Raw genomic sequence first — 25,158 nt, 5'->3', positions numbered from 1 at the left:
AATGTCCATGGAAGAGCCACACATAACAAAGGTAAAACAAAACAAAAAAAAATTGCATTAATGTTGGTTTTAGCCATTCCATTTGGGGAACCTTTGGACACTTAGAAATTTGGATGAGTCCTCTGAATGCTGCTTGTCCACATGGCTTGACTACCTGCACACCTATTTACCTTCCAATTCCAAAACTCACCTATACATCTAGTTAATTTCTCATTCCAACAATTTACCTGCACCTACTATGTGATTAAAAACATTGCATAAAGTAATTGAAGTACAAAAATCAATAATAGAAACATATATACCTAAAACAAGGGAAAGGTATTTTCCGAATAAGTACTGTCTCTTCTTGTGCTGACAACGTAGGTGCCATCTCCTCTCCTTTCACCTTTTTAATTATAGTCATGCGCTCTTGAAAAGTGTCTTTCAAGAACCTATTAAGGAGCTCCCTCCCAGAAATTTGGCCAACCTCATAGCTCTGATTGTAGAAGCACATTTACTTAGACTTGCACTTCAGAAAAACAAATAAACAGACAGAAAAATTTTGTAGTGAAACAAAACTGCTTGTCATCTATTCAAAACAATGGTAGGTCTATGCACAACAGCTACTCACTTGATAGAAAACAATAGTATGTTGATGCGCAACAGCTACTAACAATAGCAGAAAATTAATAAGTAAATTTAGGAGAATTCAAGAGCAGACCATCAGATAGCATTCTATGCAGCACGCAGAATATACTCTTGTAAGTTATAAAACTAGTGAACTCTTTGAACTCGCCAAGCAAATGCTACAATAAACAAGGCTACAAGTAAAATAAGAAATATTGGCACAAAGCTTAATAGTGAAACAAGAATGCATAGTTGTCAGGTACAGTGATACCATACGTTATGATAAAATACCGTACTAAATGGTACCTTGAGATTTTATAAGGTACAGTATAATATAAGTACGAAAAAGAAATTGATTATTTTTTATTAAAGATGATACAACAAATTTTTTAAGTCTAAATAGCAATGCGATTAGGGTATATAAGACCAATACTCGTGCATAACACATATGCCGCATGTGCAACATACGCTACAACTTACAAGTACATAGATAGGAGTGGATACATCTAGATGAATGACCATACATATTAGAGAAGTGTAGGCGAGCAAGAGAGAGAGAGAGAGAGAGAGAGAGAGAGAGAGAGAGAGAGTGTGTGTGTGTGTGTGTGTGTGCGTGAATACTTATAGGTGTGTCCACCAATGCTAATAAGGTGAACTCATTACTAAGGAATGATTGTCTCAAGGCACATTTACCACCAAGAAGTTAAAGAAAAACCTTGTGTCAAAGCATTTCAATAGCATCTGTTGTGATCGTTGAGAAAACTCATGCCAAAGGAATTGGTTATTCAAGACAATGATCACCATTTTCTTGCTCAATGATGGGTACAATCCAAAACAGGGGGAGGGCGATGTGGTCAAAAAGGCTCTGTTTTGTCATACGAATACGTATGGTGTTGTATCGTACAGATTATACCATACAAATCAGTCTCTACTATGTACGGGGACAGCCCTGCAAGAATGATTAAGCTTCAACACACCTAAATTCTATTCTACGAAAGTAATGAACCAAAATAGTGCCAGCAAGTCTTATTTCATGTTGTCATCTCTTAGTTGTGAGCTTTGTCAAACTTGGACGGAGCCGGAGGAGCTCTAACTGTTCTCAGCCCTTTCTTTTGTCTGCATTTCAGTGCATTACAGTCTTAGACAATTTTTTGGGTGTGTTCACACTGGCTACCACCTATCCAGGTCAATGCATTACACTTTTACAGATTTTTTATGCTTCCCTGCCTGCGTTCACACATTTGGAACTGGCAATCAGTTTTTGTGCAGGCAGCTGCATTAATTGCAGCCACCAGACAGCAATTGGCCCATTCTCCCTTGCCATCAGTGATATATGACAGCAATTGGCCAGTTTGGGGCTACTCCTGCTATTGTCTTTGCAGAGTTCCTCTATTCTTGTGTTTTCTCTTTTCTCTTGTGTTGTGCAGTCTATTACAGCAATCTTCTATGCTTCCATTGCCACATCCACTTCTAACATGGTATTAGACATTTGAGTTTGGCCTCTGAGTGCTGTTTTCTACTGTGGACAATCTGCCATCATGCCTTTCTACTGCTGATCAGCCTCCTACTATGTATTGCTGTCTAGGCAACCTGTCCCTGCTCAAAATCAGAATGATTTTCAGCCCCTATTCCCTGTGTTCAATAATCAGCTGCCTCCATTTTTTATTTTCTGCATTATTTTATTGCTGACAACTGCAGTTAATGCTTTTCTTGTCTACATTTTATCTTACAGCCGCTGCATTTTCAACATTTAATGCCTCTACAGACTGGGTGACAGCATTTTCAGCCTTCTAACAGTGTGTATTGACTATAATCAACCTGACTTTTCCAAATTTTGCAATCGTTTTCTAATCAACTCCTCTTTACACTACATGTGAACTCCTAAGAGTGCAGTTTGTGCTCTGTTTGGTTGTATTCTCTCTCTATCTCTCTTCTTTTCTTTACCTTCTCCTCCTATCCTCTCCAAATGGCACCTCCTATTGTTCTACCAATGATAAACTTCATGGCCCTGATTACTTAACATGGAGTGTTGTTATGAAAGCATGGTTTGTGCACTGCAGAAGCAATTATGGTATGTCGTTTATGGTGCTAGTGAGCGTCCCCCAACCACCTACTCCTATCTATACTATCTCTTATTTTCACATCTCGCAAACCTGCCACCAAATCTGGCATTGCAAACGTGGCACATATTCCAAAGTTCAAAGCTCAAAAGATAAGAATATTTCTATTTGGAAAAAAATCTATTTCTACATATCCGTAACCTCCCTTTTTTTTCTCGTAATATCTATAACCTCTCTCTCTCTCTCTCTCTCTCTCTCTCTCTCTCTCTCTCTCTCCACATGGTGGGTGGTGCTAGGCGGTGCATTCTCTGTACACTCCACATGGGGTGCATTCAACTGCTGATCAACCTAAGGCCTCTGTCAATGAACTCCGTGGCTAGTGCTACAAATCACTAACAATTTGGAGTAGCATTTGGCCAGTTGGTGGTTTCATTTGTGCAAGTCCTGGGTGAAAAATCAAGGGGCAATTGGCCCGAATTGATTGCTAATGTTGCTACAACAAAGAGGCTTTTGGAACAGCAAAGGAGATTGTGAATCTCAACTTGTACTCATTCCATTAGCAATCAAGTTAAAGAAATACCGAAAATGGCACCAGTTTTGGGGCCAATAGGATATCTGATATCCGAGATGATTAAGGTAATTTGTGCATTACAAGTTATATTCATTTGTTAATTGCTGTAGTTAAGTGCTTAATCAAGGAATTGCCGCCCTTTCCAAGAAGAAAGGTTGGTTTCACCATTGACACTTACTAGCTGATTAACTATTCTAAGGCCAAACTGACATCAACTAATATCCAAATGTCAAAAGTGGTACAGCAATGGAAGCATAGACAAGTGCTGAAATAGATTGCTGAAGACAAGACAAAAGAGAAAGAAAACAGAAGAGCAATGCAAAGAAAGAGAACTTAGAGATGTGCTCGGAAAATGGAATCCATATACCAAACATGAGAATGACGCGTACAACAACGAATCTCTCGCTCCAAGGCACTAGTACTGGCTCCCTCTCTCCATAGAATTTGTAGGTGATGATGTGACTAAATGAGGAGGGAGCCAGATATATAAAGAAGAAAATAATGCCAAAATAGCAGCAAGACTTCCAACATTTAATGCTGGTCGGCCAACATAAAATGCCCCGAATAAGCATCATAATAACCATAATAAAATACCTAAATAACCTAGCCATGCCCGACATAGGTCAACTCACACATGAGCTATCTAGACTGCTAATACCTGTCACAAACATGCCATGATCAAGTGTGCAGATTAATTCTTGCTCATGCCATATGAATCCACACCCCATACGAACGCACCCTTAACAGGACATCCTCGAGCCAACCAAGCGAACCCACTGTGAAGGAAATTGCCAGGGTTTGCACTGAGGAGAGAGAGTGTACGGCCACAACAAAAACACAAAGAGACAAACATAGACACAGACACAAAGGGCAAAACTCAAACCCTAAACACAAAACTCAAAACTCAAACACAAACACAAGAAGGGAGAGAGAGAACACAACTCTGAAGTGAATGAATCCTGTAAATGAATGTAAGAGTGTACAGTGTGCTCAAGGGCAAAGCAATGTCGGAGTGTGATGTCCACCGAAGACGGATCCCAAGTCTATGACCACCAGTAGGAGTGCTGAATAGTGAATGGCAGCAGGCTGGTCACTAAAACGCAGCAGTTTGGAGGCTGGAAACTAGTAAATGCAGCAGTGTACCACTAATCGGAGGCTGGAAACTGTGCACAGTCTGCTGTAAACAGCAGGCTGAAACAATGTCTAAGAGTGTCAAGGCTTGCAATGCTGAAAACACAGGCTGGCTGACCCTAGAGATGATAGACAGCTGGCTGACCCTAGAGATGATAGACAGCTGGCTGACCCTAGAGATGATAGACAGCAGGCTGAACAGCAGTCTGGGACAATCTGGAGCAATCGCCAGCAGCTGAGAGTTGTCGCCTACAGCAATGGACAGGCTGAAGATAACGTGGCAGAACACAGGTTGGCTGACCCTAGAGATGATAGACAGCAGGCTGAACAGCAGTCTAGGACAAACTGAAGCAATCGCCAGCAGCTGAGAGTTGTCGCCTACAGCAATGGACACGCTGTAGATAATGTGGCTGCAGTCGATGATGGCTGGACAGCAGATGGAGGCAGGTTGCAGGCTGGAAACTGGGTGCTAACAGCAACAAAGAGTGTGTGGGCTGGTGTAACTTGCAAACAAGGATGATAGCTGAATGGGGGCAGCCTGTCTATTAATAGATGTGGAAGGGCGCCCCAAAAATTAGGGTTTCCACTAAACTCTCTCGAACCGCTCCCCATTTTAGGGTTTCCACTGAACTCTCTCAAATCACTCCCCGTTTTAGGGTGTTACTCTAAAAGAGCATTTTTAGTCTGTTTTAGGGCTGTTTAAGAGGCTAATCAACAAGTAATGCATATTTTAGCTCAACACCCACCCTTGCCATGTCATCATGGAACCTTTAGAAGATATGCCATGTCATCGCTTGCATCATCGATGATGTTATCATAGAACATTCTAGAAGATCTTTAGCCGCTCTCCAACACCTACACAAGGAGAGGCTCACCATAGAGCTCCCCAATCTTGCCAATGCCAGTCTTGGAAGCTCAAGGAGTCGAGATCTCCAAGTAAGTAACTTCAAATTCCAATTCTAGTCCTTGTCTAGTCATGGTATCTAGTCTTGTCTTATCTTCCATTATACTCTTGTTATCTTGTCACCTTGTAATCTCATAGTATGGGATCTTGTCTAGTATTGTCTTGTATCTTGTTCATCCCCGTCGAGGGAGATCTTGTAATTCTGATATCTTGTATCCATACGTACGGTTCCGGTTTGTGGGATCCTTCATATCCTATTGAGTCATCTTGTCTATACCTACAGTCCCGAGTTGTGGGATTTTTCGTATCTTGTTAAGTTATCATTGTACCTAGTGCCCCTACATGGAATTATCTTGTAATCAGAATTCTTGTAACAAATCTTACATCTAGTCTAGTCTCGCAAGCGCAATCTAGTGCTCCCATAACGCCTTGGAAAAGCCAAGATCTTCACAACGATTGATCTATGAGGGGCTTACAATCTTGTACGGATCAGAGAAGGAGATGAAAGAAAGACAGTCTTCTTCACAAGGTAAGGTCACTTCGAGTATGTTGTTATACCATTCGGTCAATGTTCCTACAGTGTTTCAACATATGATAAATAATATCTTCCGAGAGCATCTAGATGATTTTGTAGTTATATAATTGCATAATATCTTGATATTCTCAAAAGATCCAAAGGAGCATGAGTATCATGTAAAATTAGTTTTGGAAAAGCCCAGAGGAAAACGACTATATGTAAAACTTGAGAAGTGTTTTTTCCATCAGATTAGAAGTGGAATTCTTGGGGTACAATGTCTCCCAGAGAGGAATCTTCATGGACCCAAAGAAGATTGAGACTATTCTTGACTAACTGACACCCACATGTGTCGGTGATGTCCAATGTTTCTTTGGCTTTGCCAACTTCTACATAATATTTATCAAGGATTACTCAAAGATAGTCACACCACTCACCAAACTCACAGGAAACTCAAAGTTCTCATGGATCCCAGAAGTCGAGAAGGCCTTCCAGACCCTGAAGACCGCTTTCACCACTGTCCCAATCCTAGTCCGCCCAGATCCTACCAAGCCATTTTTCTTGGAGACCAATGCAACAAACTATGCCTTAGGAGCCATCTTGTCCCAACATGGAGATGATGGTCATACGCATCCAATGGCATTCCACTCAAGGACGTTCTCCTCTCCAGAGATAAACTATGAGATCCATGACAAAGAACACCTTGCCATTGTAGAGGAGCCATCTTGTCCCAGCATGGAGATTATGGTCATATGCATCCAGTGGCATTCCACTCAAGGACGTTCTCCTCTCCAGAGATAAACTATGAGATCCATGACAAAGAACACCTTGCCATTGTAGATACCTTTGATACTTGGCATCATAATCTAGAGGGTGCAGCCCATAAAGTTATCGTCTATACAAATCACAAAAATCTAGAATACTTCATGACAACCCGCATCCTCAATCGAAAGCAACCCCACTAAATGACTTTTTATCCAGGTTTAACTTTGTCATTACCTATCGTCTAGGACGCCAACAATGCCAATCACATGCTTTATCAAGAAGATCCTACCTAGCACCTAAGAAGGGAGAAGAAGATTTTGTTTAGCAATGACCAATGCTACTCAAGCCAGAGCACCTCTAGCTAGCAGCCATCTCCAGTTGCCACCAAGACAACCCTACCTTGATCTAGTTAATCCATAAAGTCCTGTCACATGATGATTTGGCCAACAATATCAAGAGAAAAAATCAAGAGGGAAAAGGAAATGAAATTTATGAAACTAATCAATTGTAATACTATAAAGATCTACTTTACATCCCTCTAAGAAAGCCGACGTTGGAGGGGTTTTAGTCGAAAGGTTGTATCTACTAGGAATCAAAGAGAGAAGAAAGTAGAGAATAGAAGATAGAAGAGAAGAAAAAGAATAGGCAAAAGGTACAGAAGATAAAGACAAAGCTCAATAATTCAAAGCACCATGTATTGATAAAACCTGAGAAGATAAACAAAATATTTGTCTAGGACTACTCGAAAGCAATCGCCAAGCATTAGATTTCCTAGAGCTCCTTGGTAGACTAAAAACATGCACTAAATACTAGCTTCTTCTCTACTACTCAAATGGCAAATCTGATGGTTTCATTGGCTTTGAAATGGGGGTAAAACCCCTAGATGTCTGCTCAAAATTCTCCCAAATCACTCCTCCTTCCCATTTGGAGTGCTGTTTGCTGCCTAAAAACTGCGATCGTGCGCTACATAAATTTAAAAGCCTCTCTTTTTATATGAGATCTTCTAAAGCTAGCTGAAAAGCAACTTGCTTTTTGCACGACACCCTATTCTAGAAGTTTACTATACCTTTTGAGGATATTTAGAAGAAATACTGTCCAAAATATCAAAAAATAGGATAAAATTCTCCAAAAATCTCGTATTTTTAAACCATCCATACTATGGACACTAACACTAATGACTAATATAACATTGACTCTCTAAATTAATAGGAAAGCCATATGATGATGCACTCCAAGGTTTTTCACACTGTGTCTACGTAGCGGCACAACATCGAGACTCCAAGTACTCCAACAACACCATGACACCCCAACAGCAAGACACTTTGGAGTTAATAAAACCTTAGAGCTCATTTCGAGAGATTTTTTATGGCCCCAAACGTGGAAAGAAGTTAAAATATATAAAATCATGTGATACCTACAACAAGGCCAAGGTACCTCATCACAAACCACATGGCCTCCTGTAATCCTTGCCCATTCCAACGTGACCCTAGTCTTCCTTGTCCATGAATTTCATAACAGATCTTTCCAAATCAAACAAATATGACTCTATTCTTGTTGTGGTAGTTAGGTTTACAAAAATGGCACATTTCATCCCTACTACCAAGACCATCACAAGCGTAGCTACCGTTACTTCCTCAAATACATTTTCAAATTACATGGACCCCCAGACGACATCATTAGCGATCGAAGTTCCCAATTCATATCTAATTTTTGAAAGAGTCTTTACAATCTCCTTAGAGTCCAAGTTAAGTTATCCATAGTCAATCATCCACAAACTGATGGTCAAACAGAACGGGTAAATCAAGTCTTGGAACAATATCTCCGTTGCACCATCAACTACCATCAGAATGATTGGTTTGAGCTCTTACCCTTTGCAAAGTTTGCTTATAATAATAGTATCCATGCTGCCAGAGTGCAGCGATGCGGAAGCGTAGGACAAAGACTAAGAGAGAGAGAACACAGAGAGAAGAGAGAGAGAGAGAAAAGGAGACAGTGTAAACGCAGAAAATCTGCGGTGTAGTATGCTGTATAAGAGTGTAGAAATACACAAGGGGGCAGAGGAAATATCTACGTATGTCTCCGACTTAATGACCTCGATCTCTGTCAGCCCGAGCACAGTCTATCTCAGCCAACAGATCTTCAAGATCAGAATCTGAAATCACTAAAGAGTGAATAATGAAGTGTGCCACAAGAACCGACTATTAAATAGCCAAGAAATAATTAAAAAACAGCATCAGGTCAGCTGCATTAAACTGTAGTAAATATTGTCCGACTACAGCAACCTATCCGACTGCAGGTGCTGACATGGCACTAATGTCCACTTTGTCCAAGAAATGACTGGCTAACACCCCCTCTCAAATCCTGGATGGGTAAAAAGACTAAGGAATCTGGAATGCTGCCGAAGAACAGCTTGGGGAAGCGCCTTCATGAACAAATCTGCAAGATTATCCCCAGTCTTGCAGTACTCCACATCAATGGTCCCATCCAAAAGCTTCTCCTGAATGAAGTGATACTAGATCTCAATGTGCTTCGTCCAGGCATGGAATACAAGATTCCGTACCAAGGCAATGCAACTCTCATTGTTGCACCGAAGAAGAGTAGGACAAGTCTGGGGGCAACCAAGCTCCTCCAACAATCTCCGAAGCCACACAACCTCACATGTGGTGAAAGACGCAGCCTAATACTCTGCCTCAGTAGAAGAAAGGGCTACCGTGGACTGCTTCTTGCTACTCCAAGAGATAACACCTGTACCCAAGATAAAACAGTAGCCTATAGTAGACCGTCGGTGGTCCACATTGCCAGCCCAATCCGAGTCACTCCAACCTGCAAGAACCAGATCTAAAGCATCTGTACCTGCCAGATAAGAAATCCCTAAGTCAGAGGTCCCCCTCAAATACCGAAGAATCCTCAAGGCAACCTACCAATGCAACTGTTTGGGTTCGTCATGAACCCTGCCAAAAGATCCACAGCAAAACAAAGATCAACACAAGTGTTGAGAAGCCAAATCAAGGATCCAATCAACTGACGGTAGCGTGAAGCATCCATCACGAGAGAATCTGAGTGTGACTCGGATCCATAGTAGTAATGGGCCGATAAGTCTCCATCTCGAAAGTCACCAAGAGCTCCTAAATGTACCTTTGCTAAGAGATGAAAATCCCCCTCTAAGACTGATAAATCTCGTGATCCAAGAAGAAATGAAGAAGCCCCAAATCCGTCATCTCGAATGCCTGATGTAAAGTTGTCTTGGTCTCTCGGACCTTCTGTGCATATCCCCTATCAAAATCAAATCATCAACATACAACACAAACAACACACGACCAACTGCGGAAGTGTACACATAAAGCTGCGGATCGGCCTTGGAGCGCCGATATCCCAACTTCGACTGAAGAAACGAGTTAATCTTCTCGTTCCATGCATGCGGAGCCTGCTTAAGGTGTGACGACGACCTCTCGGTGCTGTCTTTGGGTAGGCAACACCCACCCTATGGAGCCTGCCTCATGAGGGATCACCCTCTAATCGGTAGCCCCACAGCAATGCGGAAGCGTTTTTGGAGGTAACACGGAACGCGACACGGAACGCGTCACGGAAAACCGCAGGTAACACGTAACGGGCAAGGTAACACGACACGGAAATGAGGTAACTCGATTTGTATATTATGAAGTGCAACGGAGGCACGAGAATAATTACAAGAAGCCAAGAAGGCTAGAGGGACGAGAAAATCACAGACAGAGGGTGGACGCTATCAACGTGCATACCACGACGCCATCATGTGGGTGAGGGAGGAGTACTACCCTCATACACACCTCTCCTTAAAAGAACGACGCCCTCGTGTTCAATGTGCAAATGAATGGACTTGCACGCAGAGCGGTGTGTTGAGACTCAAAAGTTCGGGGGTCTAAACATGTCTCACTATCAAGACAGCCAGTGTCTGCCCGCTAGACCTAACCTATGACCACAAACTTGGGGGTCTTTGTCGACTCAATATCAAGCCGACCAGTGTCTTCCCACTAGGTGCCATGCCCACTGACTCAATTACAGGTGTGGAGACATGGTCTTATTGACTCAAAGATGATCATCCACTGACTCAATTTACATTTGTGGAATGATCCCAACCTGGCTGACTAGGAAGAGAAAAATAATATTGGAAACACATCAATTCAACCATCTGCTGACCAGATTTACAATCACAGAATGGAGAATAACCAAGTTAAAACAAGTTGTGTTCACTTGAAATAACTGAAGGTCCTGACAGTATGAGTGTGCAGAAACTGTCAGTGGACTGAAGAGGCGAGGCGCGTAACTCAGCTGGGAGTGTGCCACGCCATGAATGCAAGGGCCCATGAAGAGGCGCCCTGAGGTTGATGGCCCCAATTGGCCAAATCTGTCAATCCAGTCTGAAAGTGTTTGCGCGAGGTGCGCTGTGATGGCGCACCTCCCCTTAAAAGAACTTGGGCCAGGTAAGCCCAAACTTTCTGATTATGGCCCCAATTGGCCTGATTTGTCAATCCTTGGATCATCTGGAAAAGAAGGCCCCAATTGGCCTGATCTGTCAATCCTTTGTTCAGATAGTAGGTGCGTTGTGATGACGCACCTCCCCTTAAAAATAATTGGGCCAGGTAAGCCCAATATTTTCGAGTATGCCGCCGTCTTGCGAAGGTAGCATTTTTGGTGGTGCATAAAGCACCCAATAAAGGGGGGATAGCCGTTCCTTTATACTCGTGGCGACGCGAGTCTTCAGCCCTCGTCTTGGCAGCTACATCGCCAATTAACCGAGCAGCAGCCGTTCTTTTATACTCGTGGCGACGCGAGTTTGCAGCTCTTGTAATGACGCCTCCAGCGCCAAGTGCAATAGGACTTGCCGTTCGTTTATACTCGTGGCGACGCGAGTTTCCAATCCTTAGAATGACGCATAAAGCGTCCAGTGAAGAGGAACTAGCCGTTCGTTTATACTCGTGGCACCGCGAGTGTTGGACTGCTCTCCTCGCAGCTTGCACATAAGCCATTCTTTTATACTCCTGGCGACGGGAGATCTTTATCCTTCGAAGATGTACTCGATTCAAGTACCAAATAGTAACTGGATAAATGGCCGTTCGTTTAGGCTCCTGGCGCAGGGAGCTTGGTGTCTTTTCAGGCTGAACCTGAGAAGTGCCCGTTTCTTTATTCTCCCGCGGCAAGGAGTCTTCATGAGACCAAGTGCCCGTTTCTTTATTCTCCCGCGGCAAGGAGTCTTCCAGATAAGATGTGCCCGTTCGTTTATTCTCCCGCGGCAAGGAGTCTTCAAGGTAAGATGTGCCCGTTCGTTTATTCTCCCGCGGCAAGGAGTCTTCAAGGTAAAATGTGCCCGTTCGTTTATTCTCCCGCGGCAAGGAGTCTTCAACATAATGTGAAGCAAAGTTGTCCGTTTCTTTATCCTCCTGGCACAGGGAGTCTATGAACAGATCTTCAATAAGCATAGCCATTCGTTTACCCTCCTGGCAGAAGGAGTCTTCGAAAAGATAATCAATATGCATAGCCATTTCTTTATCCTCCGGGCACAAGGAGTCTTCATTTTGACATGTGGCCATTCGTTTACCCTCCTGGCGCGAGGAGCGTTCGAAAATATCATCAATCTGCATAGCCATTTCTTTATCCTCCCGGCGCAAGGAGTCTTCAACAAACTCTTTGGCCGTTCGTTTATCCTCCCGGCTAAAGGAGTCTTCCACACAAACTGTTACCGTTCGTTTATCCTCCCGGTATAAGGAGTCTTCAACATAAACTGTTACCGTTCGTTTATCCTCCCGGTATAAGGAGTCTTCCACATAACCTGTGGCCGTTCGTTTATCCTCCCGGCTAAAGGAGTCTTCCACATAACCTGCGGCCGTTCGTTTATCCTCCCGGCTAAAGGAGTCTTCAACATCCAGGATGGCCGTTTCTTTATTCTCCCGGCGAAAGGAGTCTTCACAAGAAGATGTCGCCGTTTCTTTATTCTCCCGGCCAAAGGAGTCGTTTAATTGTAGCTCATGGTGAAGGACCGTATCTTTATCCTCCTGGGTCAAGGAGTGAAGAAATGTGTCCTCAATCTCTTCTATGGCCCGTTCTTTATCCTCCTGGGTCAAGGAGTCAAGGAATGTGTTCTCAATCTCATATAACGGATACTCTTCAAACCCGAACATGACCTCCAGCAGCCCGACAATACCAACGGGAGGGTCACCAATCCGCGAACTCGCATCCGGCTCCGTCTGGCCCCTTTTTCCCTTGAGGGCTTCACCCCATCGCGGCATAAACTGGTCCATGTCGGTCTCCTTCCACAGTAGGATTTCATCATCTGAACTTGGGAGCTCGGTTTCTGCCTTCACCTCTTCGAACCTGACGATGGCCTCCAGCAGCCCGATGCTACCAAAGGGAGGGTCACCAATCCGCGAACTCGCATCCGGCTCCGTATGGCCCCTTTTTCCTTGGCGGGCTTCACCCCATCGCGGCATAAACTGGTCCATGTCGGTCTGTTGTGAGGATATACAGACCGCTCTCCCTTGCTGACGACTATATTCCTGATCTGCTTCTTCTTCTTCTTCTTCTTCTTCTTCTTCTTCTTCGTCTTCTTCTTCTTCTTCTTCTTCTTCTTCTTGTCTTCTGGCCGTTCGTTTATTCTCCCGGCTCAAGGAGTCTTCAAGGATGTTCGCGTGGAATGTGGCCGTTCGTTTATCCTCCCGGCTCAAGGAGTCTCCACCTTGCGATCTGGCCGTTCGTTTATCCTCCCGGCTCAAGGAGTCTTCATTCTGTGATCTGGCCGTTCGTTTATCCTCCCGGCTCAAGGAGTCTTCATATTGTGGTCTGGCCGTTCGTTTATCCTCCCGGCTCAAGGAGTCTTCATTTTGTGATCTGGCCGTTCGTTTATCCTCCCGGCTCAAGGAGTCTTCATTTTGTGGTCTGGCCGTTCGTTTATGCTCCCGGCTCAAGGAGTCTTCAAATCTAAATGGAACATGCGAGTACGAAATCGACTGCATGCCATAGGGAGAGAAAAATGGTTGGGGATGGGCTAAAATTGCCTCATCGACGACATTGCATTGTTCCAGTATCAATCCATCTGATAATAGATGCGACTCTGAGGTCGTCTTTTCTTCAGCACATTCTTCTATCAAGACGTCATGAAATAAATAACTAGGCCCAAAGGCCACTGGTAAGCATACTGGAGGTTGATGGACCACGGTTTCCTTTATACTCGTCCGTTCCACTACGAGTTCTTCAGGCTGATCTTCTGTCTCTGAATCCGACCCAGAGGTCGCTTGCCATTCATAATAGTCTTCGATTAGCACTCCATCTACCATGTAACTAGGCATACTGGCCCCTTGTATGTAAACTGGAGGCTTCTGGGCCACGGTTTTGTTTATACTCGCCCGTGCCGCTACGAGTTCTTCATGCTGCTTCTGCATAGATGACTCACTGTCGACGACTGATTCATAAAAATTTTCACTTTGGTGTTTTTCGGCCTCAAAACCAGTTTTTTCGGCTTCTTTCTGCTCAAATCGCCGTTTTTCGGCCTGAAAACGAGTTTTTTCGGCTTCTTTTTGCTCAAATCGCCGTTTTTCGGCCTGAAAACCAGTTTTTTCCACTTTTTTCACATAAAAATTCTGATTTTGCCGTTTTTTAGGCTCATTTTTGGACCAGTGAGTCAAAATTTTGTGTTTTTCAGCATAAAACTGCTTATTTTGCAGTTTTTCGGCCTCTTTTTCAGGCCTATCCACACTTTTGTGCTCATTTTTCACTTTTTCTGCACCTTTCTTCTTTTTACCCATCCTACTTTGCCCAGGCTCACTCACCCGGGGGTACATTACGCACCAGCCGAGGAGTTTGCTCTGATACCAAGTGTGACGACGACCTCTCGGTGCCGTCTTTGGGTAGGCAACACCCACCCTATGGAGCCTGCCTCATGAGGGATCACCCTCTAATCGGTAGCCCCACAGCAATGCGGAAGCGTTTTTGGAGGTAACACGGAACGCGTCACGGAAAACCGCAGGTAACACGTAACGGGCAAGGTAACACGACACGGAAATGAGGTAACTCGATTTGTATATTATGAAGTGCAACGGAGGCACGAGAATAATTACAAGAAGCCAAGAAGGCTAGAGGGACGAGAAAATCACAGACAGAGGGTGGACGCTATCAACGTGCATACCACGACGCCATCATGTGGGTGAGGGAGGAGTACTACCCTCATATAAGGCCATACAAGGCCTTCTTCAACCTGTAAACTTTTCCATCCGAGGATCCAAAGCCAGGAGGCTGCTCAACATAGATCTCCTCCTGCAAATCACCATTCAGAAAAGCCGACTTCACATCCAACTGATAAACAGGCCATCTCCTATGGCCAGCCAAGGCAAGAACAGCTCGAATAGTCGCCATACGAGTAGTGGGGGCAAAAGTATCATGGAAATCAATGCCTGGGCGCTGAGTAAAACCTTTAGTAACAAGGCCAGCCTTGTGCTTATCCAAAGAACCATCGCTAAGGTACTTGGTCTTGAAGACCCACTTAACACCAATCACCTTCTTGTGAGAGGGACGAGGCACAAGAGACCAAGTGCCATTCCTCTCAATATCCTCCAACTCAGCTTCCATGGCCTTCTGCCAATGATCCGACTGCAAAGCCTCCTTCATGGAATTGGGCTCTCGATCCTGCATAACACGGGTCAATAAACAATAGTTGGAGCAAACAAGCTCCGAAGAATGTGCCTGGTTCCTCCATGACCTCCGTGGTCCATCCTAGGGTTCCCACTCCTCAGGGACCTCCTTGATCCCTGAATCTCGGAGGGTGTCACGGGCCCAACGAGGAGGACCTCTCCCCGTCGCTCTCCATCTGCTGAAGACTCGGGAACCTCCACCGACGAAAGCTCCTCAGGAGTGGCCGGTGGAAGAGAAGACTCTGAATCCGAAGAAGAATCTCCATCAAGAGGCTCTAGCTCCAAAGAAACCGTCTCGAGAGCCCAACTCTCCCCTAGATCTCCAAGGACGGGTGCTCCTCACCCCCCTCTGTGGCCGGTACTTCCACGAACCGCACATCTCGGCTTGTGTAGACATCCTGCTTAATGGGATCAAACAAACGATAACCTTAGAATTGGGAGCTATAGCCAACAAAAACCTGTCGTTGCGAAGCCGCCTCGAACTTATCACGCTGCGTCTTCGGAATGTGCACATAAGCGTCACACCCAAAGATCCTGAAATAAGAGACATCACGCTTAGTCCCAAAGTAAGCCTCAAAAGGTATCATCCTATCAACGGCCGAAGTGGGAGATTGATTAAGGATGTGAACTGCGGTAGCCACTGCCTCGGCCCACAGAGACTGAGGTGTCTGTCGGTGCTCCATCATGATACGTGCCATCTCGATCACACTTCGGTTCTTCCGCTCCAAAATGTCATTCTCTTGGGGAGTGTTGGTGTTAGCAAACTCTTGGTGAATGCCCCTATCTGCACAAAAACAAGCAAACGCATTAGACATAAATTCAACTCCCTTGTCTGAACGCAAGGTCTTCATTCGGCGTCCAGAATGGTTCGCCTCGAAGAGAACCCAATCCTTGAAATGAGAGAAAGCCTCCGACTTCAAAGTCAAGAAATAGGCCCAAGTCATCCTACTATAGTCATCTACGATCAACATGAAGTACAAGCCCCGCTTCAGGGACTCGGTCCTCATCGGGCCACAAAAATCCGTAGATACAAGCTCCATGGGTGAAGTAGACCGCCTAGAAGCTTTATTAGAAATCGCATCCCAATGCAGTTTCCCATGAATACAGGAGACGCATGGCTGATGGCTCACCACTATGCCCGGCAAGCCTCGGACAAAGAACCCTCGCGACGCCTTCCGAAGGTACTCGTAGTTCAAGTGGCCAAACCGAGTATGCCATAGCTCGGACTGTGTCTAAGAAGTAAGAAGAAGAGAAGTAAGAGCTGAAGAAGACTTCAATTTGTAGACTCCATGCTCCTCATACCTACAGAGAGAATCTTTCTCGATCCATGATCAAGGACTCGAACAGTATCACTGTCAAACTCCACCAAGAGGCCAAGAGCACAAATCTTATGAACCGAAAGTAAATGATACCCCAATCCTAGCACATGCGACACCTCAGAGGTGTGGGTACCACCACGTCCGTCTGGAATAAGCTGCATCTCACCCCGCGCAGCAATAGACACAGAAAAGTTGTTGCCAATGAGAATCTATGTACGCGAAGATCGCAAATGGACAACACCAACGGAAGGAGTCATGTCCCGTGAGGCACCGCTGTCCACAATCCACTCTCGAGCCTAGGGAGCTGTCATCGCAACATCAAAAGTTGTCAGTGTAGAGTCCTCAATGACTACTAAGCGTAGAAAAGCAGCTGATGAGGGTGCAGCCACCGCTCCAAAGTCCTTCGTGTCCTTCTTCTTGGTATCCTTCTTGTCTTTGTCGGGGCAATCCTTCTTCTAGTGACTGGTCTTGCCACAAATATGGCAAGTTGATTCCTTCTCCTTGTTCTTCTTGGATTTGTTGTCCTCCTTCTTCTTCTTTTGGTCCTTCCCCTTCTTCTGAGAGGCTTGACCAACCAATGCCTTCGATTTGGAAGCATTCTGTCCCTTCAATTGTTCCTCCTGGTCCAAGACCATAGGAACCAACTCTTCCCACCGAAGAGTCGACTCCCGCTCTGAAGCAATAAGAGCGGTATAAGAAGTACCAAATCGTGGCGGCAACTGGGATAGTAAGGTGATCGCCATGTCTTCGGAGGAAATAGGCATCCCCGCATTTTGAACCTGCATTTGAAGCTGTCAAAGCTTATTGATGTGTTCCCGAAGCGAATAAGACTTATTCACAAACAAAGTCCACATCTGCACCTCCAAAGAAACCCTCTTCATCAGGGTCATCCGATTGTACGTCTAATCGAGCTCCAGCCATATCTCACGAGCCACCGTCAAGTGCTCGATGTGAGCTATCACGACTCTGGTGCAAGACAGAAACAGAAAAGATCGAATCCTGGCATTCACTTTGTCCCAATGAGACTGGGCCTTGGTCAACTCTGCACGAGCATTGGAAGAGGGTTTGCACTCATCCCTCACCGAGGGCCTGTTAATCTCCTCCATCACCAATTCCGTCAAATCATAAGCCTCTAAAATGGCCAACATCATCACCCGCCAGATGCGGTAATTGTCACCATCAAGCTTTTGATCCGTTGGAAGAGCCGATAGGATAGACACCTTCCTGTCCATGATCGCCTAGAACTCCAAATCAGTCTCTGAAGACATGTTAACCTGCAATACCTGCACAAACGCAAAAGCAACCCCCTCTAACTGTGAAAACGCAGCCTTCTAGGACTGATTCCTCCACTTCCCAAACCTTCTTTACCCACCGGAGGCGATGAAAAGGTAAAATCTGCAATGGAAAGCCTCAATCGCAGCCTTACTCACCTTCGAACAGCAATAACCTGCAGCAAATTCACCGATTAGACTCCTTTCTCGATGCCCACGCTCGCTTCAGCCTTGATCCAATGCACAGCCCTCTCGCTCGCCCTCGAAACCTGGAAACGCAGCCTCATGTCCCGCTGAAATCGCCTCTTCAGATAGGTTCAGCCCTCAGTCAGTCCATCTTCACCGCTCTGATACAATGAAAGAGTGCAACGATGCGGAAGCGTAGAACAAAGACTGAGAGAGAGAACACAGAGAGAAGAGAGAGAGAGAAACGCAAACAGTGTAAACGCAGAAAATCTGCAGTGTAGTATGTTGTATAAGAGTGCAGAAATACACAAGGGGGCAAAGGAAATATCTGCGTATGTCGCCAACTTGATGACCTAGATCTCCGTCAGTCCAAGCACAGTCTGTCTCAGCCAACAGATCTTCAAGATCAAAATCTGAAATCACTGAAGAGTGAATAATGAAGTGTGCCACAAGAACCAGCTATTAAATAGCCAGGAAATAATTAAAAAACAGCATCAGGTCGGCTGCATTAAATACAGCCGACTGCAGTAAGTACTGTCCGACTGCAGGTGTTGACATGGCACCTGCTGACGTGGCACTGATGTTCACTCTGTCCAAGAAATGACTAGCTAACACATGCATCTACCAAGCAAACTCATTTCTTTAAAAGATATGGCCAGCATCCAAGGATGGACGTGCATCTCTCCAATCAAGTCAAGAACCTTACTGCCCGAGATAAAGCTCCAACACCTAGCAGACATACGCCAAGAACTTAAGCAACAAATCCAAAAGGCTCAAAATCAGTACAGGCACTATGCGGACCAGCATCATCTCCAACATCCAGCATACATAGTCGGTGATAAAGTATAGTTACTGAAACATAACTTCCAGACAATAAGGCCCTCCACCAAGCTAGACTTCCAAAGATTTGGGACCTTCACTATCATAGCCCAAATCAACCCAGTTGCTTACTGACTCCAACTCCCCAGCACCATGAAGATCCACCCAATCTTCCATGTTTCCTTGCTCAAGCCATACCATAGCTCACCACTAAGGGGGAAGAGATCTAATCCCCAACCACTTGTCCAGATTGAATATCATAAAGAATTTGAGGTCGACCATGTCTTAGACTCCAGGATCTCCCAAGGTTGACTGGAATACCTTGTTCACTGGAAAGGATACGACATCAATGATCGCACTTTGAAACCTGCAAAATATCTCTTTTGAGCATCTCTCAAAGCTTAAAAATTTCACAAGAGAAGTCCAACAAAACTTGGACCAAACCACCAAGCCGCTCCTCGTGGAACTCGTCATTAGAGGAGGAGGTGATGTCATGGACATGCCATGATCAAGCGTACGGACTAATTCTTGCTCATGCCATATAAACCACCAAGCCGCTCCTTATGGAACTCGTCATTAGAGGAGGAGGTGATGTCATGGACATGCCATGATCAAGCGTATGGACTAGTTCTTGCTCATGCCATATAAATCCACACCCTATGCGAACACACCCTTAACAGGACATCCTCGAGCAAACCATGCGAACCCACCCTTGCCATGTCATCATGGAACCTTCTAGAAGATATGCCATGTCATCACCTATATCATCAGTGATGTCATCATGGAACATTCTAGAACATCTTTAGCCACTCTCCAACACCTATAAAAGGAGAGGCTCGCCATAGAGCCCCTCAGTCTTGTTAATGCCACTCTTGGGAGCTCAAGGAGTCGACACCTCCAAGTAACTTCAAGTTCCAGTTCTAGGTCCATAACTATTTCGGCACATTTTTGTGGGGGTTTGGGGCAGCATCTAGCAAAAAGGCATGGCTCGAAAGAGTGACCAGCGAAGGGCCACCATATGAGTCTTCGTATCAAGAATAGCTCCACCACCCGTCAAGAATTCCTACATGCAAAGAATCCTTCTTCCACAACATGAAGCAGACATGCTTCGTGAGGACATTCAGAGTGGCAATAGTGCAAGGCAAAAGTGGGAGAAAGTAAGGGAGCATCGATAGCATGATGGACTGCACAACTTTGAGAGATGTACATGGAAGGGCCAAGCCTAGAGTTTCCAATAGACAAATTTCGCCTCTATTTTTTGTGAAATCCAATCCAACAAAACTTTAGGCTGAACATCAACCCCCAAGGGATACCCCATGTGTCTAACAACACTGCCACGATCAACCCCTACGATCCCAAGGACTAAAGGTTAGGTTCAATGCAGTTGACAAGGGAGGAGTTCTCAACATTGACACAAAGACCAAAAGCATGACCAAAGAGATCCCAAACATTTAATGCCTTACGGAGATTATCACTTTCTGCATTAAGGATCATGAAGGTGTCATAGACCAAAGACTGTGCAATAAACCAGATAGCTGCCCAAAGGCCACCGTATGAGATAACATATTAAGTACCGGATGAGTTGCCAAAGCATCATTCAAAGGGCAGACCTGTCTGACCAAGCACTGAAGGGGAATGGGATCGATGATACCACCATTTAACATCACTAGGGAGGATGCATCAATACTAAACATGTATATCAACTAGGATAAAACATAGCCCAAATCCCATGATATGCATAAGTTCTGAAATAAAGGACCAATCCAGATAATCAAATGCCTTTTCCAAGTCTAGCTTGAGTAAGACCACTTTCTAACTAGAATGCTTGGCATAGTCAATCCCCATTTGTACATTCAATACATTATGCAATATAGTCTTGCCCTTGATGAATCCATAAAGATTGGGGTGCACAATGTCAAGAAGGCACTTGTGAAGACTTTAGAGGATATTTTATACATTGACCCCATTAGAGAGATGGGTCTCCAATGTTTCAATATAAAGGGAGAAGGCATTTTCAGGATCAGTCTAATGACTCCGTCCTTCCATGATGTTGGTATAAGCCCTATTTCCCAGACCTACTGGCACATGGTGATCAAGGGTCCTTCCTTAAGCATTGTGGGTACCAAAGCAAATGCCCCAGGACACACTTCCCATGTCATCGAGTACACTTGAAGATTGCTTTTGAATGCCCAACCGACCAAGCACAATTTGGGCATGTATGTTTAAAATCCCCCTTATTGTAAATATTTCCCACATGTAAGTACACTAACAGAAGTGGGCTGAATTTATCATTAAGACTGATCATCAATGTTCAAGATCCTTCTAGACTCACAATAGATTTCAAGAAAAACAATTTGGACAAATCAATGTTTCATATTTTTAAATTGCCCCCACTCCAAGGCAGCCACATGGGGTGCATAAAGGGACGGGACTGGGGGGCAGGGAGCAAGGAGGAATTGCCGTCACTAATGACTATACAGTCACATGGGATGGGATGTGGGACTGAAACTTGAAATCCCCCCAATCTTCAAGTCCAAAAATGACCGTCACTTGTGACTGCGCTCCAGTCACTTACGATTATGCTGCAGGGAATGTGCCTTGTGAACACGAATGCTATCATCGTGCAGATTCGATGTATGCTGAGTCTACTGGAAACACAACAGTACGACATTTTACAAAGTCAGGAAGACACTGGCAAACACCACTCGCGATTATCCATCCCCAACTTCCTGGAGAATTTACGATAAACAAGCTAGTGCCTGTGCAGGGGACCTTGAGGCCTAATGAATTACCGTGTCTGATTTCAAAGAGCGGTTGCTTGCATTCAAAATCAGATGGTCAGATGGTCCGATTCTGAAACAGTGAATGCATCGGAGTCATAAAAACAAACCGGAAGACGAACCTTGAGACCGGAGGCAAGGGAATCACGTGCTTTGCTGAAGAGGTAGCGCAGGCGGTAAAAGGAAGAAGACATTGATGGAGCACACAGTCTGCGCTCTCAGAGCTCCGACGATCTCTTTACCTTACGCCTCCCAGCGCCCATGTCTTGAAGTTGACTCGATATGAAATGACACATCAGTGCTTCCTGAAGTCACATAAGAGGTTTTTTACATTTTCCCAGAGGGGAAAAGGAGCCTGATATGACGCGAAATGATGTATCTATATCTATGTGTATCTTTTCTTCTACATCTATAAATCTTATATCTATATAAGATTTCCCGAGGCCGTCACCGAACCTAACTTTGCATGTCCAAGCCTACATGGTAAATATACAATTTTTCTCACAATTATTTACTTTTAGGATTTTTCTCAAATCCATATTATCTATTATTGTAAGATTTATCGAGGCTGTCATCCAACCTAACTTTGCAGGTCCAAGCCTACAATTTTTCGAGCCTACATGGTAGATCTACAATTTTTCTCACGATTGTTTATATTTATGATCTCTCTCTCTCTCTCTCTCTCTCTCTCTCTCTCTCTCTCTCTCTCTCTCTCTCTCTCTCTCTCTCTCTCCCTGTGTGTTTACATTCCATTGCATCAGACCATTAGGTCCTCAAAGAAAGTGACGAAAGACTATTAGGACTATGTCACAAAGAGAAAATCACAGTGCTAGTGTAGAGCGAACAATGGCCAGCCAGTGGGCAGCAAAATCAAGAAGAACCAGGTCAGTTGATATCATAGAAGAAATTTGCCATAACACTAAACTTCGAATACGAGTCACATGACCATGGATGTCTAAGACCGAATTAAAAAGAAAGGCATTCCGAGTTCGTCAAATATGCCACAAGGCAGTCCATCTAAGGAACTGGAACAGGCAGGAATAATCATAATGCAAAGATGGCATGGAGGGCAGCTTTCCCATAATCCATGACCGGGCTATTATTTGAAGCTAAGTCGTCGCAAGCCAGACGCGAGAAATAAAACACCAGATCTATCGCGCTACTGGACAAGAGGCAAAAAAGATGAAGCGATGTTTCATCAAATGTAGTGCAAAATACACAACGACCAATAGAGATCTTTCGGGCACGCAGCACCTCTCCAGTTGGAAGACCACCAATCAACTGTCTCCACAAGAAGACTTTCCCCTGATAGGGAATCTTAGACTTCCAAAGCTAAAGGAATCTTTCTTGCCACTTCTTTTTACCGTCCCTAATATGCCATAATGTATTCACCTTTGTAATGACCCATCTCTTGGCCTCCACCATCTGATGGTATATCTGGTTATAGCATACCTCTTCTCAAAATCATCCAGAATCACAAACTTCCAGTCATGCCATGGATACAATGGCTGTAGCGTTGGTAAAGGAGAAAACCTCTGAAGTGTGACTTGTATGGATGACCAGATATCACAATATCCACGGGGTACTTGAAAGTGTTGATGAATACGCCGAAAAGAGTAAAGACAGGACTGCCCAAGAATAACACCATCAAAAACTGTCTACAACCCCAAACGAGCCATCCGATTAAGCTTGAGTCTATGCAAATCTTTGTCCGGCCAATCCAACAACCTAGAGGAGGCTAAGACCTCTTCTTGCAGTGAATTCGCCTCCTTGTGAATCTCAAGAGGGTGCCAAACTGAAAAACGTAAGATCTCCTGCCATGATGCAATCAAATGAGAAAGGAGAAAAGACTGGGTGCTCTTAATTGGCCTCAAGGAGTTGAGCACATGCCATTAGGCGGCACAATATAACCGTATTACCATGAGATGCCAGCCTTTGAGGTAGGTTGCTTGCTCTCTCTCTCTCTCTCCTCTCTCTCTCTCTCTCTCTCTCTCTCTCTCTCTCTCTCTCTCTCTCTCTCTCTCTCTCTCTCTCTCTCTCTCTCTCTCTCTCTCTCTCTCTCTCTCTCTCATGTCAGTCTGGGTGGGTTGTGTTGTCCGCCAGGAGGGGGGCATATCGTTAAGGGGGGGGGTGGGGGTGGGGGGGTGGGTGCATCGTGGAGGGAGGCACGTCATTAGCCAGATAGAGGGGGGGGTCATCAGCCAGGAGGGGAGGTGCATGCGTTGTGTCATCGCCCCCAAAGAGCCGCCTGTTAGGCAAGAGAAGGGGGAACACGTCAAGTTAGGATGCAACGTCGCCCATTTGCCCCCCCTCCAATGTAAATGTGTCAATTTAATGTTAGAAATCTTAGTTATTGAACTTTCCATAAATGTATTTTAAACATTTAGTTGTTAATCTAGGGGTAAACAATGTTTCTTAGTTTCTAAGGTTCAAGGTTCAAGAGAGAGGGAGGGAGGGAGAGAGAGAATTTGTTATTACATATTTGTTTTATATATATATATATATATATATATATAGACTTATTTTATTAGTTTAGTATTTATTATCATTATTAGTGGAGAGAGAGATTGTTATTGTATTTGTTTATTAGCGAAGAATTTATTGTTGGGGGTGAGAGAGAGAGAGAGAGAGAAATTGTTATTATATATTTGTTTAGTGAATTATTTTGTTGGTTTAGTATTTATATAGATATAGATTTTTATTATTAATATTATTAGTTATTAGTTTATGTTTATAATAATTTATGTTGTGTATAAAGTGGTGTACAAATTAGTTGAGTTGAGAGAGAGAGAGAGAGAGAGAGAGAGAGAGAGTGAGTGAGTGAGTGTGTGTGTGTGTGTGTGTGTGTGTGTGTGTGTGTGTGTGTGTGTGTGTGTGTGTGTGTGTGTGTGTGTGTGTGTGTGTGTGTGTGTTTTGTGTATTAATAGTTTATCATCATAATAGTTATTATTAGCAAGTTTATGTTAGTAAGCTTGTGTATATATGTTAGTAAGTTTATGTTGTTATTAAAGAGAGAGAGAGAGAGAGAGAGAGAGAGAGAGAGAGAGAGAGATTATTAATTATTGGTTAATTATTAGTTTTATTGATCGATCATTGATTGATTAATTAATTGAATTTATCGGTAGGTTGGTTTGTTAGTAGCTTTTGATTAAAGCTTTGCTTGATGTTGCTCTTTATGCATGTTTTGGTCTTTCAAGTAGTTTTTTACGATTGTTTAGGTTGGTGGTCTCTCTCCTTCAATTAGTGTTGATTTGGTATAGTTTTTTTAATAGTGTTGATTTGTTATTAATTAATCTTGTGGCAGCTATTTTGTTTGTTTTGTGTGTGTGTGTGTGTGTTTGGTTCATTAGTAGTCTATCATTGTTAGTAAGCTTGCGTATGTATGTTAGTAAGTTTATGTTGTTATGAGAGAGAGAGAGAGAGAGAGAGAGAGAGAGAAATGATTAATTATTGGTTAATTATTAGTTTTATTGATCGATTATTAATTAATTATTTAAATTTATTGGTAGGTTGGTTTGTTAGTAGCCTTTGATTAAAGCTTTGGTTGATGTTGCTCTTTGTGCATGTTTTGGTCTTTT

The 25,158-nt window shown here is 44.0% G+C and overlaps 1 protein-coding gene across 3 annotated transcripts in view; it reads right to left on the bottom strand.

The window, feature by feature from the left end:
* The window catches only part of LOC148023193 (mitochondrial ATP-independent inner membrane protease subunit 2-like), a 29,027-nt gene extending 7,093 nt beyond the window's left edge, over positions 1–21,934 (bottom strand). For 2 of the 3 annotated variants that reach the window (XM_087696176.1, XM_087696177.1), the window contains exons 1-2: positions 21,703–21,934; positions 303–475 (exon numbers count right to left, since the gene is read on the bottom strand). In XM_087696176.1, the coding sequence (XP_087552302.1) occupies positions 303–475; positions 21,703–21,774 (245 nt within the window). In that variant the 5' untranslated portion in view covers positions 21,775–21,934. The remainder of the gene's footprint in view (positions 1–302; positions 476–21,702) is intronic. The other variant, XM_087696178.1, reaches the window with a different exon arrangement.
* Between the last annotated feature and the right edge of the window lie 3,224 nt (positions 21,935–25,158).

This window comes from Lygodium microphyllum, chromosome 16 (genome assembly GCF_053477565.2).
Source record: "Lygodium microphyllum isolate KBCC chromosome 16, Lygodium_microphyllum_v1.1.10, whole genome shotgun sequence".
Lineage (NCBI taxonomy): Eukaryota > Viridiplantae > Streptophyta > Polypodiopsida > Schizaeales > Lygodiaceae > Lygodium > Lygodium microphyllum.
The sequence above is the reverse complement of the archived record's forward strand: the minus strand, read 5'-3'. Positions and strand labels throughout refer to the sequence as shown.